At 49.4% G+C, this 20,151-nt stretch overlaps 3 protein-coding genes across 3 annotated transcripts; 1 reads left to right on the forward strand and 2 right to left on the reverse strand.

Moving 5' to 3' along the window:
- Positions 1-420: 420 nt before the first annotated feature.
- On the reverse strand, positions 421-10,038 carry LOC121233091 (capping protein, Arp2/3 and myosin-I linker protein 3-like). Its single transcript, XM_041121762.1, has 5 exons — positions 10,021-10,038; positions 8,621-8,758; positions 1,387-1,391; positions 955-1,042; positions 421-513 (listed from the first exon to the last, which is right to left on the reverse strand). The coding sequence occupies exons 1-5, from the start codon at positions 10,036-10,038 to the stop codon at positions 436-438; spliced, it is 327 nt and encodes a 108-aa protein (XP_040977696.1). The 3' UTR covers positions 421-435.
- Positions 10,039-10,405: 367 nt separating this feature from the next.
- LOC121233098 (E3 ubiquitin-protein ligase RBBP6-like) lies at positions 10,406-11,086 on the reverse strand. Its single transcript, XM_041121775.1, has 2 exons — positions 10,876-11,086; positions 10,406-10,473 (listed from the first exon to the last, which is right to left on the reverse strand). Exons 1-2 carry the CDS (start codon positions 11,039-11,041, stop codon positions 10,412-10,414), a joined length of 228 nt encoding a protein of 75 aa, XP_040977709.1. The 5' UTR covers positions 11,042-11,086; the 3' UTR covers positions 10,406-10,411.
- Positions 11,087-13,536: 2,450 nt separating this feature from the next.
- Positions 13,537-17,345, forward strand: LOC115337779 (ubiquitin carboxyl-terminal hydrolase 42-like). The gene is given in 10 exon segments (XM_030006180.2): positions 13,537-13,637; positions 14,244-14,444; positions 14,897-15,007; positions 15,083-15,185; positions 15,333-15,400; positions 15,552-15,622; positions 16,171-16,253; positions 16,501-16,612; positions 16,882-17,022; positions 17,241-17,345. Coding segments are annotated over 10 exon segments (1,020 nt in total). The 5' UTR covers positions 13,537-13,612.
- The last annotated feature ends 2,806 nt before the right edge of the window (positions 17,346-20,151 follow it).

The raw sequence follows: 20,151 nt of genomic DNA on the forward strand, positions 1-20,151 counted from the left end.
CCCCTCAGGGCTGCTGGGGGGGAGCGGCGAGTCCCGGGGGGGCTGCAGGGCCAGCGTGTGCTGGGGGGGTGATGCACCCCAAAACACCTGCCAGTGTCTGACCCCAAAGCCCCAGGCACCCCCAAAATACCCAGGGACACCCCAAACCCCATAGGACCCCCCCCAAAATCCTCCATCCAACTCCTCAGGACCCCCCCCAAATCTCTAGGGGACCCCAAAACCTCCTGGTTTCACCCCAAACCCTCATGCCCCCCTCAAATCCCCAGAAGACCCCCCCAAAACCACCCCCCTGAAATAGGAGACCCCCCCCAAGTTCCTTATGCCCCCCCAATCCTTGCCCCCCCCAGCCCATCAATAACCCCTCAAAACCCCTTTTGGGGGTTCACCCCCTTGTTTTGGGGTGCCCCCCCTTTGATGGCAGTGCCCAGCTCCTCGCTAGTGCTTTTGAGGGGTTCTCCCTGTGGTGGGGGGGACAACCCCCGATTCCTCTGGGGTCCCATCCATGTGCTGGGCCTGGGGAGGTTTGGGGGGGGTCCTGAGGGGCCTTGGGGGAGCTTGGGTGTCCCATCAGGGGATTTGGGGGTCTGGGGGGTTTTGGGGGTCCCACCAAAGGGTTTTGGGTTGGTTCTTGGGGGCTTTGAGGATCCCATCCAGAGGTTTTGGGGGTCTGGGGGGATTTTGGGTCCCACCAAGGAGTTTTTGGGGTCCTGGGAGAGTTTGGGGGTCCCACTGGGTGATTTTGGGGTACCCACAGGGGATCTGGGGGCCTGGGGGGGGATTGTGGGGTCCCACCAGGGGCCTTTGTGGTCCTGGAGAGCTTTTGGGGTCCCACGAGGGGGGATTTGGGGTCCCATGAAGGGGTTTTGGGGTCCTGGAGAGCTTTTGGGGTCTCACCGTAGGGTTTTGGGGGTCCTGGGTGGGTTTTGGGGTCCCCCCCCGGTTTTGGGGTGCTGCCAGGGTGCAGTGGATGCAGTGCAGCTCCTGCAGCAGCTCCTCCACCACCACGTTGGTCAGGAAGGTCACCACTGCCAGTGTCACCTCCCTGCCCACCCGGCGGCACCAGTGCACCCAGTATGGACCAGTCTTCTCCCAGCCCCCCCCCACTCAATCCCAGTGCCCCCCAGTCCCATCCCAGTGCTCCCCAGTGACCCCTGTTCCCTCCCAGTTCCCCCCAGTCCCACCCCATCACCCTCCCAGTCCCTCCCAGTTCCCCTCAATGTCCTCCCAGTCCCCCCAATCACCCTTCCAGTCCCTCCCAGGTCCCCCCAATGTCCTCCCAGGGCCCACCAGTGCCCTCCCCTCCTCCCAATCACCCTCCCAGTGCCCCCGACTCCCACCCCAGTGTCCCCTGCTGCCATCCCAGTGCCGCCCAGTGCCCACGCTCACCCCAGCTGGTGGTGGATGCGCTGTCCCGCCTGCTGCAGCAGTGCCCCATGGGCCAGCCCGGGGGGGGTAGAAGGCACTGGGTGGCCACCCCCCGCACCCTCCAGCGCCCCTCAGCCGCCCCCACCTCCCGTGGGCAGAGCTGGGCCGCCCGCCCCACCAGCACCTCCAGCACCGCCTGCCACCAGGAGGGGGGTCTTTCTCCCAGTTTTGGGGGCCTCCTCCCAGTTTGCTGTGGACACATGTTTAGCTAACATCGGCCGCAAGAGCATTCCAGAGGCCTTTAGAAGACCTTGAACAGAATAAACAAGAAGACTAAAAAAGAAAGACGCCAATTAGAAGAACACAGGTGCACATTCCACGATAAAGGGAACTTGGCACAAAGAACCTCAATTCGGCAGTTTATCTTGACCAATTAGACTGAGACAAGTTTCGCGTGTTTTAATTGGTATAACCAATTATGTCCTATGTTTATGCGCGTGTACAGAGTTAGTATAACCAATTATATCTTATGTTTATGCGCGTGTACAGTGTTGATATAACCAACCATATTTTATGCTTGTGCGCGTGTACAGTGACTTTGCAGAATTTGTGACTATAAGTATGTGTGTGTTTTAGCAATAAAGTGTCGTCTGTTGTCTGTTCTCAAGATTACAGGCGTCCGTCTACTTCAATCTCCTCAAATGGTGACCCCGACGTGATAGCGGGTCGAGAGAACGCTGGAATTGCTGGAAGTGCGTCCGGAGGAGACTCTAGCCGAACGGTCGTCTAGCCAGCTGGAATGAGCGGACAACTTTCTCCCGGGAGATCAATCACCTGCTCGTTTGGAAGTAAGGTGAGTGGCTAGAAAGATTAAAATGGGTGCCCAGATGTCTGTGGAAGAAGGGGCAATTGTACAAATGCTTTCGCATATCCTCTCCATGAGAGGAGTTAAATATGATTCAAATACTTTACGTATGATGCTGAAATGGCTTAAGGACCATGGAGCCCCCACTTCGAATATAGAAGTCTTTGAAATTAAAAATTGGGAAGAAATGGGAAAAGTAATTTGGGACTTTGTATCGCGTGGGGACGTGAAGGCTCAGAAAATCTCCGCTACGTGGAGACTGGTGCTGGAAACGTTGAAAGCCCTTAAGGCAGAAAAGGAGGTGGCTGCTGCTGTAAAAATTTCAATTGAAAATACCCCGGAAAAAGAGAAAAGTGTGTGTGGCGAGGTGGTAAATAATTCGGACAGTGATGAGCAATTAAACACCGAGGGAGATGTCATTAATGGAGGCAACAATCAACTTTTAAGTAACCTGTCTCTCGAGCAGAGACCTATCCCCTCTGCACCTCCCTATGAGGCAGCTACATCCCCAGGAGAGGCTATAAAAAAGCGATGGAAGGACATAAATGATAAAATGTTAACTGAAGGTCTAAATCCTGTGGCTTTTCCAGTTACAGTCAGGCAGAATGCCCCAAACGTGTGGCAACCTTTCAATTGGGATTTAATAAAAGAAGTACGGAAAACAGTAATGGCTAATGGATTGTCTGCTCCGTTTAGTCAGGCATTATTGGAGAATATATTTTCTGGTCAAATTTTAACGGGCTTTGACTGTACACAATTGGCTACTATGATTTTAACCCCGACTCAGCGTCTATTATGGAAGGTGAAATGGGCAGAATTATGTAATTTAGCAGCACTAAAAAATTTGGACCGCCCAGAAGGAGATCCACGATATATGATCACTTCTGCACAAATGATGGGGACTGGTGACTTTGCAGATGTTAATAGGCAAGCAAGGCTACCGGTGGAAGTATTACAAGAATCAGCTTCCTTAGCTCTGAAGGCAATGGTAACCTTGCCTGAAGCCGGAAAGCCACAACAATCATTTACAAGTGTAAGGCAGGGTAATACGGAGCCTTATATGTCCTTTATTGATCGTCTGCGAGATGCTATTGAAAAGCAAATAGATAATGTTGATGCCAAAGAAGCATTGATAATAAAATTGGCCGTGGAAAATGCAAATCCAGACTGTAAGAAAATACTGCAGTCAATGCCAGGAAGAGTGACGCTAGTAGATATGATAGAGGCCTGTAACAAAGTTGGGTCTTTGGAGCATAAAACTACATTAATGGCCAATGCTTTTGCTGTAGCCATGCGAATGGATACAAAAAATGTTAAGAAATGCTATAAATGTGGACAACCGGGACATTTGCAATTTCAGTGTAAAGAGGGGCGAAACAAACTGGAAGTTGAGCCTAATATATGCCCTCGTTGTCATAAAGGGAGACATTATGCTAACAAATGTAGATCTCGTTTTACAAGTGAAGGTGTAGCTCTGCCACCCCGAGGTACTCAATCGCCGGGAAACTACAAGAAGAGCGCGAGGAGCGGTGCGATGATCCCAACAGCTCCGAAAGGATCCTGGAACGGCGCCAAGAAGGATGTCTGGCAGAATTGCCAGCCCGAACAGCTGGAAGTGCCGGAGTGGATGTCTCAACAATAGAAACCATCTCCCTGTGGAACTCTCAGGTACACCGTGTGCCAGTAAACGCACAAGGACCATTAGGTAATGGGCTTAGTGCCCTGTTGTTGGGACGGTCTAGTATAACATTACAAGGAATTTTTGTGCTTCCCGGGGTGATTGATGCGGACTACACAGGTCGCATTTATGCTATGATTTGGACGCCGTCTCCACCAGTATCGATACAGGAAGGAAGTAGAATTGCACAGCTAGTCCCTTTTAAATCAAATGTACCATGTAAGATTAATAAGCAGCGTAGCAATGCAGGGTTTGGATCTACGGGATTAGAAGCTCAAATTATGTGGTCAATGGAGATCAATAAAACAAAACCTAGTAGAGTTACAAAATGCAAAATGCAAAATGCAAAAAACAGGCCAGAAAAAATAAAATTACAAGCATTAGTGGATACTGGAGCAGATGTAACAGTTCTGTCATGGGAGGACTGGCCTGTTACTTGGGAGCTTTCTGAGATGGATTCGAAACTGTTCGGTGTGGGAGGATTATCAAAAACTCGACAAAGCAAATATATGATTCAATTGATTTGTCAAAATTCAGTTTCTTATATCAAACCTTATGTAACCAATATCCCTATGAACCTGATAGGTAGGGATGCACTAAGTCAAATGGGATGTGTGCTTAGTACAGGAGACAATTTTGTGGCGCGGCCATTGACGGGCGACCATGCCTAAAACTAAAATGGAAAACAGAGGAACCGATTTGGGTAGATCAGTGGCCGCTGACTGAATCTAAGGTCGCCATCCTGAAACAATTAGTACAGGAGCAATTGGAACAGGGGCACTTGGTGAATACCACGAGCCCTTGGAATACACCAGTTTTTGTCATTCCAAAAAAAATCTGGGAAATGGAGACTGTTGCATGATTTAAGAAAAATAAATGAAGTAATGGAAAATATGGGAGCCCTTCAATTAGGGTTACCCATGCCTACTATGATTCCACAAGGATGGAACATTTTGATTATTGATTTAAAGGACTGTTTTTTTACAATATATCTAGACCCAAAAGATGCAGAAAAATTTGCCTTTTCTATCCCCACCATAAACAAACAGGAACCCATGGAACGTTATCATTGGGTAGTTCTGCCACAAGGAATGAAAAATTCTCCAACCATATGCCAATCCTATGTATCCCAAGCTCTAAAAGGGTTTAGACAACAAAATCCAGACTTGATTATTTATCACTATATGGATGATGTCTTGATTGCAGGGAAAAGAGAGCTATCTGAAAAGCTCAAAGAATTGACTACACAATTGTCTGATTTTGGTTTAAAAATAGCACCAGAAAAGGTACAAAAAATGCAACCATGGAAATATTTAGGCTGGAAGATTTTAGAAAAAACGATAGTTCCACAAAAACTGCAAATTACAGACAAGATTGAAACATTGAATGATGTGCAAAAATTACTGGGGACAATCAATTGGGTTCGAACGCTGTTGGGAATAGATAATGAGCTTTTGACCCCTTTATTTGAAATGTTACGGGGCGACACTACCTTAACGGCACCTCGACAATTGACCCCTCAAGGTAAACAAGCATTACAACAGATAGCAAATATAATATCCCAGAGTCAGGCTTTTAGGATTAAAGAAAATCTTGACATTAATCTTAGCATTTTAAACTGAGAAAAACAACCCCTTGGGATCATATATCAATGGGAGGGGAGTCACAAAGACTTGTTAATAATAGAATGGATCTTTTTAGCTCATCAGGCCCGAAAAACCATATTTTCTCGAATTGAAATTATTTCAGAATTAATTATAAAGGGGAGACATCGGATTATTGAGATTTGTGGACAAGAACCACACACGATTGTTGTTCCTTTGACTCAAGGATATTTACAATGGTGTCTACAGAATAGTCTAACTTTACAAATTGCTTTTGCAGATTTCAAAGGAAAGATAGATATTCATCTTCCTGCACACAAAATGTTTACCTTGCTACAAAATATACTAGAAGAAAAAGAATTGTGTGCAGAGTTACCTACTGATGGTCCTACAGTATTTACGGATGGCAGTGGAAAAACAGGAAAGGCAGTAGTAGTTTGGAAAGAAGGTCAGGTATGGAAAAATCACATTGTCACATGTGAAGGCTCCCCTCAAGTGGTGGAACTTCAAGCTGTAATAGAAGTATTTAAAAAGTGGCAGGATGTTGAGGTCAATATTATTGCTGATTCTTTATATGTGGTAGGTGTAGTAAAACGCTTGAGATGGGCTTATTTGAAAGAAATTGATAACATTACATTGTTTGAAAAATTTAAGATGTTGCTATTTCTGTTAAACCAACGGACAAAGTGTTATTATATAATGCATGTGCGAAGTCACACCAGTTTGCCTGGATGGATCACAGAAGGGAATAAACGAGCTGATTTACTAGCTAATCCTGTATGGACTGGGCCACCCCCCAATAAAATTCTACAAGCACGTGGAGCTCATAGTTTTTTCCACCAACCAGCAAAAGTATTAGCCAAACAGTTTCAAATTTCTATAGCAGATGCCAAAGCCATCATTCAATCCTGTGCTGAGTGCCAGAAATTATCTGGACACGGAGATGGCGCTGTAAATCCTAGGGGTCTGCAATCCTTGCAATTATGGCAAACTGATGTGACTCATGTACCAGCTTTTGGAAAATTGCGTTTTGTTCATGTCTCTGTTGATACATATTCCTTGATGATATGGGCCACAGCACTTGCGGGTGAAACAAGTCGACATTTACAAACACACTTACGACAAGCATTTGCAGTAATGGGTGTCCCGGCCCAGATAAAAACAGATAATGGACCATGTTTTATAGCACAACGGACTCAGGAATTTTTTCAGCAATGGGGAGTTACTCATATCACCGGCATTCCTCATTCTCCCACAGGTCAAGCTATAATTGAACGTACTCATAAAGTATTAAAAGATTATTTGGAAAAAAAAAACCCAGGGGAATTAGGGGAACCTCCTTCAAATAGACTCATGAAAGCAGTATATGTGATGAATTTTTTGACCTTGCGTGGAGAATCAGTTGTTCCCCCTATAGTTCGGCATTTTCAAACAATGAATAGTGGGATTCAAAATATTGATAATGGGTGGAAAGTCTGGGTTAAAAATATTGAGCGCCAGCAATGGGAAGGACCTTTTAAAGTAATAACGTGGGGTCGAGGTTATGCTTGTGTCATTACAGAAAATGGGCCAAAGTGGATTCCAACTAAATGGACGAAACCTTATGCTGAGATTGATATGGAACACACTGACTGTAGTAAGCAGCATGACAGTGACACCGGTGTTTGATCCACATCGTTTAACGCCGTGGGACAGTAAGAATGTTTGGGTGACAGTGGCTAAAGCTATTAATCAAACCTCTTTTTGTGTGTCTTTTATTCTTATGTATTTTATTAGGTATAATGTTGCTTTTACTGTGTTTAATTATTATAACCGCATCGCAAAGCCCGTGAACCAATCAGACAGGATGCCTATGACTCGTGCAGCACGCCTGGCCAGCGAGTGTATGCGTCATAGGCTCCCCATGTTCAACCGAGGCGAATTTTGGCACCCACTGGCCATGTGTGCTGAAATCCGTTCCTCTGCAAATATACAAATACCGGGATTTTCCGAAGAGCATCGGGTTGGTGTACGGCAAGGCCATCGTTGCCTCTGTGGGGACGCCCACATAAAGCTGGCACCTACCGACTGCTGGGCTGAGTTCACGGAACAAGACAGATTGGTGTAGTCTTAAATCATAGGTTAAGATAGTTCTGATTTATCTCGTAGTGGGTTTTTTGTATTTTAATTTGTGTGCCTTGTGTGTTGCAATGTGTTTAGGAATTAATTGATGGATCAAGTAAGGCTGTGTTGATTAACAAAAAACAAAAAAGGGGGAATTGTGGACACATGTTTAGCTAACATCGGCCGCAAGAGCATTCCAGAGGCCTTTAGAAGACCTTGAACAGAATAAACAAGAAGACTAAAAAAGAAAGACGCCAATTAGAAGAACACAGGTGCACATTCCACGATAAAGGGAACTTGGCACAAAGAACCTCAATTCGGCAGTTTATCTTGACCAATTAGACTGAGACAAGTTTCGCGTGTTTTAATTGGTATAACCAATTATGTCCTATGTTTATGCGCGTGTACAGAGTTAGTATAACCAATTATATCTTATGTTTATGCGCGTGTACAGTGTTGATATAACCAATCATATTTTATGCTTGTGCGCGTGTACAGTGACTTTGCAGAATTTGTGACTATAAGTATGTGTGTGTTTTAGCAATAAAGTGTCGTCTGTTGTCTGTTCTCAAGATTACAGGCGTCCGTCTACTTCAATCTCCTCAGTTTGCGGGGTCTGTCTCCCAGTTGAGGAGTCCTTCTCCCAGTTTTGGGGGCCTCCTCCCAGTTTGGAGGGGCCTCCTCCCACTTTGGGGGGTTCTTCTCCCAGGTGAGGGGTCCTTCTCCCAGTCTGGGGGCAATTTCTCCCAGTTTGGGAGGGCCTTCTCCCAGTTTGGGGGGTCTTCTCCTCAGTTTGGGGTCAGCCTCCCAGTATGGGGTCCCTTCTCCCAGTTTTGGGGCTCCTCCAACCAGTCTGAGAGTCCTTCTCCCAGTTTGGAGTCCCTCCTCCCAGTTCAGGGTCTTGTCCCCGAGGTTGCCAGTCTTCCAGTTTAAGGTCTGGATTCCCAGTCTCCCAGTTTGGGGTTCCCAGTCCCTCCCAGTTGGGTGTCCCCGCCCTCCCTTCACCTGCAGCTCCTTGTCCACGGCCTTGGCCGTGTCCCCAGCCACCGACTCCAGGAGGTGACAGACGGGACCGTCCCCCGCCACCACCCGCCCCAGGGCCGCCGGGTGCCAAAGGGGTGGAGGGCTCAGGGGGCGGCGGGGCTCGGGGGGTCACGGTGGGCCCCAGGGGTCGGGGGGTGTCACGACCCGGGCTGGAGAGACCAGGGAGTCGCGCCGAGTTCGGAATTCCCTCGGGCTGGATCCGGGTGAAGCCGACAGCCGAGGGCCGGCGAAACACTTTCTTCCCGGCAGCAGCAGCCCGAGCGGCGGGGTTTCTCCCGACAGGAGCTGGCAGGACCCGCGTCACCCGAGGTCACCGTGTCCCCCGATTCCGGGCAGAAAAGAAGGCGAGGGTCACCGGGTTCCGGGGGAGCGGACCCCCTCGCTTTCTCGGCTCCTTCTCCGAGAGGAGCCCGGGAGCAGGCTCCGCTCAGCGGTTTGCGTCCGAAGGGATGAGGTGGCGGGATCCCCGGGGGAAAGCGGGTGGCGGGGCGCGGGGGGGGGTCCCTCTGGGCAGCCGCTTCTCCCTCCCTGCGGGCGTCAGCCTTCTTGGATCTCCGGCCAGAGTGGGAGCAATTGGGCCCGTGCTGGGGGCAACTGGGATGACGTTGGGAGTGACTAGGAGCAACCGGGAGCAGGCTGGGAGGAACTGGGATCGTGCTGGGAGCAACTGGGAGTGACTGGAACCACACTGGGAGGAACTGGGATCATGTTGGGGGCAACTGGGGGCAACTGGAACGACGTTGGGAGGGACTGGGAGTGACTAGGAGCAACCGGGAGCAGGCTGGGAGGAACTGGGATCGTGCTGGGAGCAACTGGGGGCATCTGGAATGACATTGGGAGTGACTGGGAGTGACTAGGAGCAACCGGGAGCAGGCTGGGAGGAACTGGGATCGTGCTGGGAGCAACGTTGCATTTCCCCCCCTCTTTACTTATGAGGACCACTGGGACCACCCTGGGGGCAACGGGGACCATGCTGGGATTATGTTAGGGTGCAACTGGGACCATGCTGGGGGCAACAGGGAGCTGCTGGAATCATGCTGAGGGAGACTGGGATCATACTGGGAACAAGTGGGAGCACACCGAGGGCAGCTGGGATCATACTGGCAGCATCTAGGAGCACGCTGGGAGCAACTGGGACCGTGCTGGGCGTGACTAGGATCATACAGGGAGCAACTGGGACCACGCTAAGGGTGACTGGAAGTGACTAGAAGCAACTGTGATCATGCTGGGAGCAACTGGGAGTGACTGGGACCGTGCTGGGAGGAACTGAGATCATGTTGGGGTCATCTGGGATATAGTGGGAGCAACTGGAACTATGCTGGGCGTGACTAGGAGCACGATGGGGGCAGCTGGGATCATACTGGGAGCGACTGGCCCATCCCGGGGGGAACTGGCGTGTTGGGAGCAACTGGAACTACTCTGAGGGCAACTGTGATCATGCTGGGAGCAACTGGAATCATAGTGGGAGTGACTCTCAGGGTAAGCTCAGTTATGCATGTAAACCAAAACCTTGGCATATGTACTACACCAAAACGTATTCTCTAGCTTTGCTCTGAAAACCACTGGGGGATTTTTGCATTTTCCCATCGAAAACACCCTTACGGAAGCTTCAAGAAGCATCTGTATCACTGATATACCGATGCAGTGGCATAAAACACCTTGAAGACAAAACTAAGTCACCAAAACCACTCTTTTTTCCTCAAACTAGCCATCTGTCCAGTCTCCATCACTTTCAGCTTCCTCCGCCAGATTTCAAAGAAATCTGGCAGGTTTGTTATTAAAAGATCTCCTCCCACATTTCCTTATCATTTTACCTAGAAGAATTCCAGGAAACCAAAACTTTTGTAAGCACTATACATCGCCCATCAACCCCGTGTTCTTCTGTGCCTAGCTCCGCGACTAAAGCACAGATCTGAAGGTAGTTGTCAGAACAGCAACTGCAAAAGAACAGCTCTGTGAGGTCCCCAACACAAGTCACAGCTACCGATCGTGGCCGAATCCCATTATCGCTTCCCGCCCCGCTTCATCCCTGGCGACGCTTGCCCTCCCGGTCCCGCCGCATGCTGGCGGGATGGCCCCCAGCCTGACTCGTGCTACGTGGCGACAAGCCACAAAGGGCAGAGCGTGGCTCCCGCAGGCCATGGCCGTCGCGGGGTCGTCTGTGACACCGCCAGCCGGGCAGTCCCCGAGGCCCCGTGCCTGTTGCCCCCACGCACCTTCTTTGGTCTGGGCGTTGGTGATCTGCAGGTCGCAGCTGGCCGCCGTCAGCTTCTCGTGGCCCATGATCTGGAGCTTGAGGTCACGCCGAGAGATGTAGAGGCCGTCGAAGGTGACTGTATCATAGTTCAGCTTGGAGAAGAACTTGTAGTGGACACGCGACATGGTCGGGGCCAGGCGATGCCTGCTCCACGACAGCGTCTACCGTGGCAGATGGAGGCGAAGCTCGCCCGGCTCCTCCTCCCTGGATTATACCTATTCGTTCCATAATTTGGCCATAGCCACAGTCCACAGTACGGCAGCGGAGGCAGACGAGCCCGACTGTTGGATATGCACTTGTGGTGGGTTCACCCGGGCTGGATGCCAGGTGCCCACCAAAGCCACTCAATCACTCCCCCTCCTCAGGTGGACAGGGGAGAGAAAATATAACAAAAGGCTTGTGGGTCAAAATAAGCACAGTTTAATAAAGCAAAAGCAAAGGTCGCACGTGAAAACAAAGGAAAACAAAAGATTTTATTCTCTACTTCCCATCGGCAAGCGATGTCTGGTCCCTTCCCGGGAAGCAGGGCTTCACTACTCATAGCGGTTGCTCCCAAAGACAAATGTAAATAACAAATGCCCCCCCTTCCATCTCCCTTTACTTAGCTTTTATTGCTGAGCTGATGTCATATGGCATGGAATGTCCCTTTGGTCAGTTTGGGTCAGCTGTCCTGGCTATGTCCCCTCCCAGGATCTTGCCCACCCAAAGCCCACCGGTGAGGGCAGGGGGAAGTGTTGGAGAGACAGCCTTATGCTGTGCAAGCACTGCTCAGCAGTAGCCAAAACACTGGTGTGTTATCAACACCTTTCTAGCTACCAATACAAAGCACAGCACTACGAGGGCTGCTATGGGGAGAATTAACTCCATCTCAGCCAGACCCAATACAGGCATAAAGAGCCACCTGAGCAGGGCGGGAGTAAATGCAGGCACCCTGTGTGGAGAAGGGGCAAAATGAGCCTCCCCAAACAAGAGAGGGGGAAAAACAGCTATCCTGAGAGGGACATGGTGAAAGCAAGACACCTGGGCAAGGCCGTGGCCAAACTGGATGCCCCAAGTGGAGGATAAGAAGAAGAAAGCCTCCCCAAGTGGAGCAGGAGCCAAACTAGCTGCCCTGAGCTGAGCAGGAGTAACACTAACTGCCCCAAGCAGGACTGGGGAAAACTAGATGAGCCAGGCAGGGCAAGGGCCAAACTGGCCAGCTTGAGCGGGGCAGGAATAACAACCAGCTGCCTGATCGGGGCAGGAGCAATACTCACTGCCCTGCGAGCAGGTCAAGGAATTAAACCTGGTGCTAAAAAGGCAGCCACAAACATTTTTCAGAGGTCCAGGGTGAGAGAGCAGTTGGGTGGGGGCCTGGCAGCCAGCCAAGGTCAACCCAGCACAGTTGCTGAAGGTGTTTCTTTGGTAGTGCTAGTTCAGAGTCAGCCCGTGGCTCTATCTTGGGGGCAGATAAGATTCTTTGGAAATGAACCCGTGAGAGACCAGGTGCTTTGCCACACGAGTGTCACGGACACAGTCCTGTACCCGGGCAGAGTGGAAAAGACACCCTCAGCAACCCGAACGTGCCAGCCAAAGCTGTGAACAGGCACACTGACAGCCCTGGGCAGGTTTTTATTCATCCAGCCCATGCAGCTGCAGGAAGAGGTGGGAGCTCTGTCAGCAAACAGCCCTGCGCCAGCAGCGTGTGGGGAGCTCCAGTGACTGCCGGCTACAGGAGGTACCCGGGCTGTGGCGGCCATGGTGCTCGATGGCCTCAAGGGGACATGTTCCCGTGCAGCCCCGTGTCACAAAGGCAGCTGCCCGGCGCTTGTGAGCACACCTGGCCAGGTCTTGGGATCCTGAAAAGCAGGCCAGCAAAAGCTAGTTGGGCTGAGCTGGCCTTTGGGTAACCCAGCTCCTTCCTTTGCTACTTGCGTGCCTACATTTTTCCAACCATTTATCATTTACTGCCCAATTCTCAACTTCCATCCTCTTTCAAAGGTAATTATGATTTGACTTTCAGGACAGATCATACAGTAGGTAGATACGAGATGAAAGTACAGGCTGGTCTGTGCCTTCCAAGCTGCAGGCTGAGCTATTACACCTTGATAGGCTGGCCAGAGATGGGCTATGGGTAGAGTTCCTGTTTGCTATTTCCTTACCATATCCTAGGATAGGGAAGTAGGGGGTGGCAGTGTAGTCTGAGGTGTTGGGCTCAGCCTAGAATGACAAGAAGCCTGCCCTGACTGAGGCGGTAGGAAGGGAGACAGGAAAGGAGCACGGCAAAGGCAGCCGTTAAAATAGCGGCCGAAAGCCGGTCGCTCCTGCATCCAAGGTGAGCAAGTGCGGGCTGGAGAGCCCGAGGGCTCTGCTGCTAAGGCTAGCCGCAGGTAAGCAGCAGGTCCTCTTCAGAGAAGGTGACACGCAATGCAGTCTTTCAAAAGGGCCTTGGTAATTGCCGTCAACTGGAGTCCAGTGACAGGCACAGTGGGGCCGTCAGCCTGCAGCTCGGCAGCGGTTACAAGTGCCACTGAAACGCTGTTGATGGCAGATGCTGTTCTGTGGGTTGCGTTTGGGGTTTTTTTTTAAGCATTTTGTTGAGGTACAATTATTTCTTTGTGATCAGGTGAGGGGATTGGCGCTGATCTTCTCTTTCTGGAGCACGTCCTGACCTCCTTTGTCATCCAAAGCTTTCCCCTCTGTTCCTGAGAGGAGGGATGGCCGCAATGGGGAACGACTCCCGTAAGTAACGGCTTCACCAGCAGGCTTGGGCTTTGTGAATCCCCAGAGGCAACGGACGTGGCTGGTGCTCCATCCCTGAATGTGGATGTGCTGACAACCTAGTGTGAATTCTGGGGCATTTCCTGATAGCAGCCAGACTTAGCCAGGTGCTTCCGATTAGATGCAGGAAAACGCTCCTCTGTCACTCCTCTGCCACTAGTACAAGACTTTGAAAGATGACCTTGCTCGTAGAAAGACCTGACATTGGTCGGGTTACCTTCTGTGCTAGATACTTGCTCGTTTTCATCAATTTACGATCAGGAACAGGGGAGACTTGACCTGATAATCCAATTCAAGACTCGAGAGGGAAAGGACGGTAGCCCGAGGCACAGAAATCGGAGTGGGGGCTTGTTAGACTTTTGGCAAAATAAGCAGGGGAACAGCCTATTTTCCAAAACTGTTTCTTGACCAGTACATATCAATGGCAGCGTGAGGCTTCCCTCAGTGTTTCTGGGTTGGAGGTTAGAGCTGGTTGTCCTGGGTGCTTCCTGTACAGACCTCGACTTTTCAAAATGCTTTTGTGCAACAAAATCATGTCACCTCTTTTCAAATGTCATTTCCCTGCAGTCATTGCCAAGGGAATGGCTCCACAACAAAGGATCCTCTTTCCCCCGGAGAAGATTTGCATGGATTGGCAGCGAAGACAGAGAGCTGGAGCGGGACTGCACAACCTGGGCAATACGTGCTTTGTCAACTCCGTCCTGCAGTGCCTGACGTACACAGCCCCTCTGGCCAACTACCTGCTCTCTCGTGAGCACAGCCATTCGTGTGAGTACTTTTAGGAACATTTCCTTGTACATCTGTTGGGCACTTCCCCGGGATTCCCAGAATCTGGAATTTGATTGAGGAGAAAAGCAGCCCTTCTTTGTCAGCCCCACGAGGAGTTGTTCTTTGATCGCTCAAGCCTAGAAGCCGCTTGCTGTATCAAAGTGTGTTCATCTTCAGATAGGCACTTCTTTCTAGCCCCGGGTCTTGGTCCCTCTTCCTGCAAGTCAAACTCTCTTTGCTTATTGCACAGAAAACTTCTGTCAGTTAAGCATCCCTCTGAAGAAAGATTTCTATGCACTAAAACATCCCGGGCTTGTCCTTGGGACGCTGGCACCTTGGGAGGAGTGGAGACTGTTCTTAAAACTTCAGGATCTCCATGAGGTTTCCCATTGCTATGGCTATTTTGCTAACCTGAGGAACTTGCTTCCCTCCTTCCCTCTCTCCCTCTTCAGGTCGTCAGCAAGACTTCTGCATGATGTGCATAATGGAAGCGCACGTTAACAAGGTCCTGCATTCCTTAGTCAGTGCCATCCAGCCTAGGGCTGTCATCAACGTCCTCACACGTAAGTCATTTCAGGTGCTTTTACAGGTTTTCTCCCCTTCTTGTAGGAAAGAATTACTAACTTCTTCTTTCTTAGGAATAGGAGAACATTTCCAGCTTGGCAGGCAGGAAGATGCCCACGAGTTCCTCCGCTATACTGTCGATGCCATGCAGAGAGCTTGTCTGAGCAGAAGCAGCGAGTAAGCACAAGCAAATTACCTTTCAATGTTCCCCGAGCCCTTTGGACTCCTTGATGTACTCCCACCGAGGAAAACCTATGCCCAGGGCTTTCAGACAAAGCAACGCTCTTGGAGGAGATCACTCTCTGCCTTACCATTTATTTCCAGATTGGACATGTCTTCTCAAGCAACTACCATCATCCATCAAATATTTGGGGGCTTTCTGAGATCCAGAGGTACTTTTCCGCAACTATTGCTCAACTTGGAATTGTCTGTGCCCTTCTGTTGGCCTGTGATAAACAGCCGATCGTGTGACTGGTATGAAGGACGGAAACTGGCACAGCCAGTGACTTCCCCTATCGCTGAGCATTTTGATTTGCCTTCCAGTCACGTGCTTGAGCTGCAAAGCAGTTTCCGATTCCTACGAGGCTTTCCTGGATGTCCCTTTGGATATAAAAGTAAGAGGGTTTATAGCTGTGTTTCAAGACATCCCAAGGCCCCTGTAGCTTTCCGGAATCCATGCATTTGACTTAAAAAACGTATACTGTGAACACGAGAGAGCTTGGTGGAGGGTCGGAAGTGGAATGGGCTGTGTCCTTCTGGGGAGGCCATGGCAGCGGTCTCCTTGTAGGTGCTGGCTTTAAGCTGGACAAGCACAAATTATCCTCTCTGCACCCTTGACGTACTCTCATCCTTCTTCCTTTTGCCCTCCCTCAGCACCCCATCTGGCTCCCAGGCTGATGGGTTGTATCGTTTTCATTATCGATGACCCTGCGGTGCCACAGGGAAGTAGCTCTGGATAGCCCCCGGGAATCCCTCAGGAATTCAATTCCCTGAGGGAAATGTTCAGCATCACACTCTCTTTCTGCCTCCTTCTGGACACTGCTTGCGGGTTCACAGTGCGTGTCCTCAGCGTCAGCTCCCTGGGTCTTCTTGTCAACTCCTAGTAAGTGTTTGGGCAAGGGCATTGCCCGCGGCTCACTGCTCTCCTTTCTCACTCCTCCAGGCAGCCTCTTCTGTCACTGCAGCTCTGGAGGACTTTGTGAAACCCGAGCAGCTGGATGGTGAAAACTGCTTTAAATGTAGCAAGTAAGATGATGACTAGCGACACGGTAGCACTAGATCCTGCGGGAAGGTGCTGCATGTCATTGAGCAGAAGTCATCGTTTCACATAGGCTTAATGCACAATAATGAGACGCAGCTTTTTTTATTATGGCCTTATGGTACTGAAGAGCCTTCAAATCGCATAAGGATGTGTGAGGAATGAAAGCTTGTCTGGCCTTCTTGGGGGAAGATAGGGTGCATTTCAGCACTTGGCTCTGTGCTTGCTTTCAAGGTGTGACAAGATGGTTGCTGCCTCCAAGAGGTTTACAGTCCATCGCACGCCCAAGGTTCTCATGGTGTGTCTGAAAAGGTTTGAAGATTGTGCCGGCAGGAAGATCAGCAAGGTGTGTATGCCACAGTGGGAGTGCAACTTTCTCTTCCTGGAGCAGGAGATTTCCCAAAGCAGTACGCTCTTTCACAAGCTGTTCGTGTTGGGTTTTTCGTGTTCCCTTCCGAGGAGAGGAGAGTTCCGGTGGGAAGACAAGCATGGACTCTGCTCCGACAGAGCTGCTTTGGCCGGGAACAGTTTCCTGCCAGCCAAACCATGCCATGTTGAAGGCTATTTCATGTAGTACTTCAGGCTCATTTCTGAGCCCTCTTGGTTTCTCCGTAGGCTGTGGAGTATCCCGAGTACTTGGCTCTTCAGCCATAAATGTCTCAGAGAGCTGGAGAACTGCTCCTCTACACCTTCTATGCTGTCCTGGTACATAGCGGTGGCAGCTGTCATGCAGGACGCTATTTCTGCTACACAAAGGTAAAGAGCCTGTTTCTTCCTAGCAGGGAAAAAACATGTGCTGGGGAAGACAAACTTTCACGGCAGTGTTACTCGCAGCCAACATTTGGAGGGAGAAAGTCTCCTTAGGGGCTGGGTTGGATTTGTGTTGGCATACTCTTGGCTCTGTAGTTTTCAGCCTGTGCTTTTGTGGAGAAACCATGCGGTTCATCTCCAGAGACTGATGCCTTTCTTTGCAGGCCAGCAATGGGCTGTGGTACAAGATGAACGATATGGCTGTGGATGGTTGTGGCATCGAGACAGTTCTCAGGCAGCAAGCCTATTTACTGTTTTATGTCAGGTGATGACAAGTATTAAAAATGTGTTCAGAATACGTTTCCTTTTCCTGGCTTTGCTATTTTTCTTCTCCTCCTGCATGTTTCTCTTCCTGTCACAGGAGACAATTATTGCCTGCATCCTTCAGTGCTGTGGAATCTGAACTACCCCACGTCAGTCCTTATCGTCCCTTGCTGGGCTCTTCTCCTCTGGGTCCCGTCCTCCCTGCTCCCCATCCCCTTCTGCTCCTCCGCCTTCTCCATCCTGGAGACCATCGCGCTGTTCTGTCCTTTCTCCCCCGCCTTGTCCCCGATCCGCATCCCTCTCTTCTCATTCTCCTGGGCTGTTCCATCCTTCCCTTGCTCTCTGCCCGGCTCTCCCTTTCTTTCTCTCTTCCCTGCCGCTCTCCTCTCACCCTTCCCTCCGTCCCTCTCTCCTGCTTCCCTGTCCCATCTCTCTGTCACTCCGCTCTCCTGACGCCTTTTTCCCTCTCCTCTGTCGCTCTGTCCTGCTACTGCCCCTCTCCTCCGGCCAGCCCCACCGTCCCTTTCCCCCCTCTCTCTGCTGCTCTTTCCCGACACGCCGTCTCCTTCTCCTTCTTCTTCTCCTGTTTCTCCTTCTCCTCTCCCTCTCTCTGTTCTCTTGTTTCTCTTTCTTCTTGTTCTTCTTTCTCGTGGTTCTTCTTCTTGTTTCTTCTTGTTCTTCTTTTGTTTTCTCTTCTTCTTGTTCTTCTTTTTCTTCTGGTTCTCTTTCTTTGCCTTCTGTTCTTCTTGTTCTTCTTCTTCTTGTTCTTCTTGCTTCTTCTGTTCTTTGTTCTTCTTGTTTCTTCCGTGTTCTTCTCTTGTTCTTCTTGGCTCTTGTTCTTGTTCTTCTTGTTCTTCTTGTTTTTCTTGTTTTTTCTTGGTCTTCTTCCTCTTCATCTTTGGATCAGGACTTCTTCCATTAGCAATCGCGGTGAAACATCCTGTGGTTGAAACTTCAGTCCCTAGTGGTAGAAAACGCTTACAACAACACTTTAGGTGCATGATTTTCATTAGTCAAACAGTTCGTTGTGGCATGGTTAGCGTCTCCTCTGAAAATACGATGAAAGCTCTATGCATCTGAACTAGAATCACAGATACAGCCTTTTGTCTCTTTCTTCCTTGTACTTTTTTTTATTCTAGTTTTTCTTCCCCACCATATTTACTATTTTTTACATTTTGCAAGCAGTCTCCACATTGGAACAAATACAGTGTAAGTGTTGAACCCAGAACTACCAACTAGTTTATGCTGTATTATGCTTCAGGAGACTTCAGAAAATTTTTTTTTTCGGTCTTGCTGTTTTTCCAGAAAACCCAACCAACTTGTTCACTTACATTAGTAGTTTAAGTTTTGCTTTACTGGGAAAGATGGACGAGGCAGTAACATCAGGGATCATGCAGGTAGAACCTGCTTTGGAGATAAGTGGCTGTTATTCCGCAATTTTTAAAACTTTGTTGTCTCGCTTCAACGAACGCTGGTGCTTCACAGTAGTTTTAGAAGAAAAGGAGTGGGTTTGGTTGAAAAGGTCAACATGTAACATATTAAAGGCTAAGGAGCCTGCAAGCCACATTGGATTCTTAAAGGGAGACGGAGCTTGGTTGGTTGTTACACCTGAGCAGAGGGTGAGCAGAAGGAGCCCAGTCTGCATCCCCCTCACGATGGAAGGTATGCTGGGCCTCCTTCACCACGGCTTGGAAAAGCAACATGGGAATGGAGGTGGAAGGGAAGGTCTCCCTCCCATGACCCTGCTCTTCAGGTCACTTAATGCAAAATGGTAAGTAGATAAAGCTGTAGTTTCACTTTGACCTATTTTATCCACAGAACTTGCAGTCAAGCAAAGCAGTTTGACTATCCGGTCTGTTGCTGCGTTTTGTATGGGACACTCCTTTGTGTTAAGCTTGTTGCCTCCTGAATACTTTAACAGGCAGCATCCATCCATCCAACATGAGTAATTTGGCTTTGTTTGAGAGCTAGGTCTACTATGGCGTTGGTTGCTTGTTTCCCAAAAAGTTGGAATACCCATTGCATGGTCTAGCTGGTGTTCTGTACAGGTCTAGCTGGGAACAAATAAAGCTGTGATATGTCTCTTAGGGGTTGGGCTTACTCTGTGCAAAGCTTCAGTTTGGGTTTTGGTGCTTCTTCAGAACACGGGCCAAGGGGACTGGAACGCAATGAGGGTGGGCATTAGGCAATGCATGTTATCACTCTTCTGAGCTGCGGAAGCCTTTCATTCAGGCAGGATATAAATAATTGGTTTTAATTATTTCTTAGTATTTGCTGTGATTGGATTTTTTGTAGAGTCATTAAGTCACTCAAATGTAGCCAAAGTCTCTTAGTAGAAGTTAAGGCATAATCTGAGGAGACGTTAGCACCTGTCAGTCTGGAGTTGGAGGTAATCTGAATTCTGCAATCTGCGGGCCGGGATTGCTGAAGAGACAGAATAGCTGATCTGTCCTCTGGACAACGTCCCTTCTGTCTTTACCTGCAGTAAAAATCTTCTGTAACAGTTATGAGTCTTCATTTGTTGAAAATCAGCAACTCTTTTAAGCTCCATCAGGAAATACCTTTATACCTTAGGTCTTTTGCTGCACAGCTCAGCCACCTTAAGTCAGTGTGTTTTGGAGATCGTATCTCAGTAATACTCACTTTGGTAAGTCATAGCTTAAGAGATGCAAAAGTTCTTTTAAAAAAAAAATAAGAAGAAAGAGGACGAAATGCCTGACGCCCATGATGTTTTGGTCGTTCCAGCAATCAGGTGGCTTTTTGACATGTGCTTCTGAGGATGAAGCCTTTCCTCTGTCTGTCCTCTTGCCC

This window comes from Aquila chrysaetos, unplaced genomic scaffold (genome assembly GCF_900496995.4).
Source record: "Aquila chrysaetos chrysaetos unplaced genomic scaffold, bAquChr1.4, whole genome shotgun sequence".
In the NCBI taxonomy this organism is placed as follows: Eukaryota; Metazoa; Chordata; class Aves; order Accipitriformes; family Accipitridae; genus Aquila; species Aquila chrysaetos.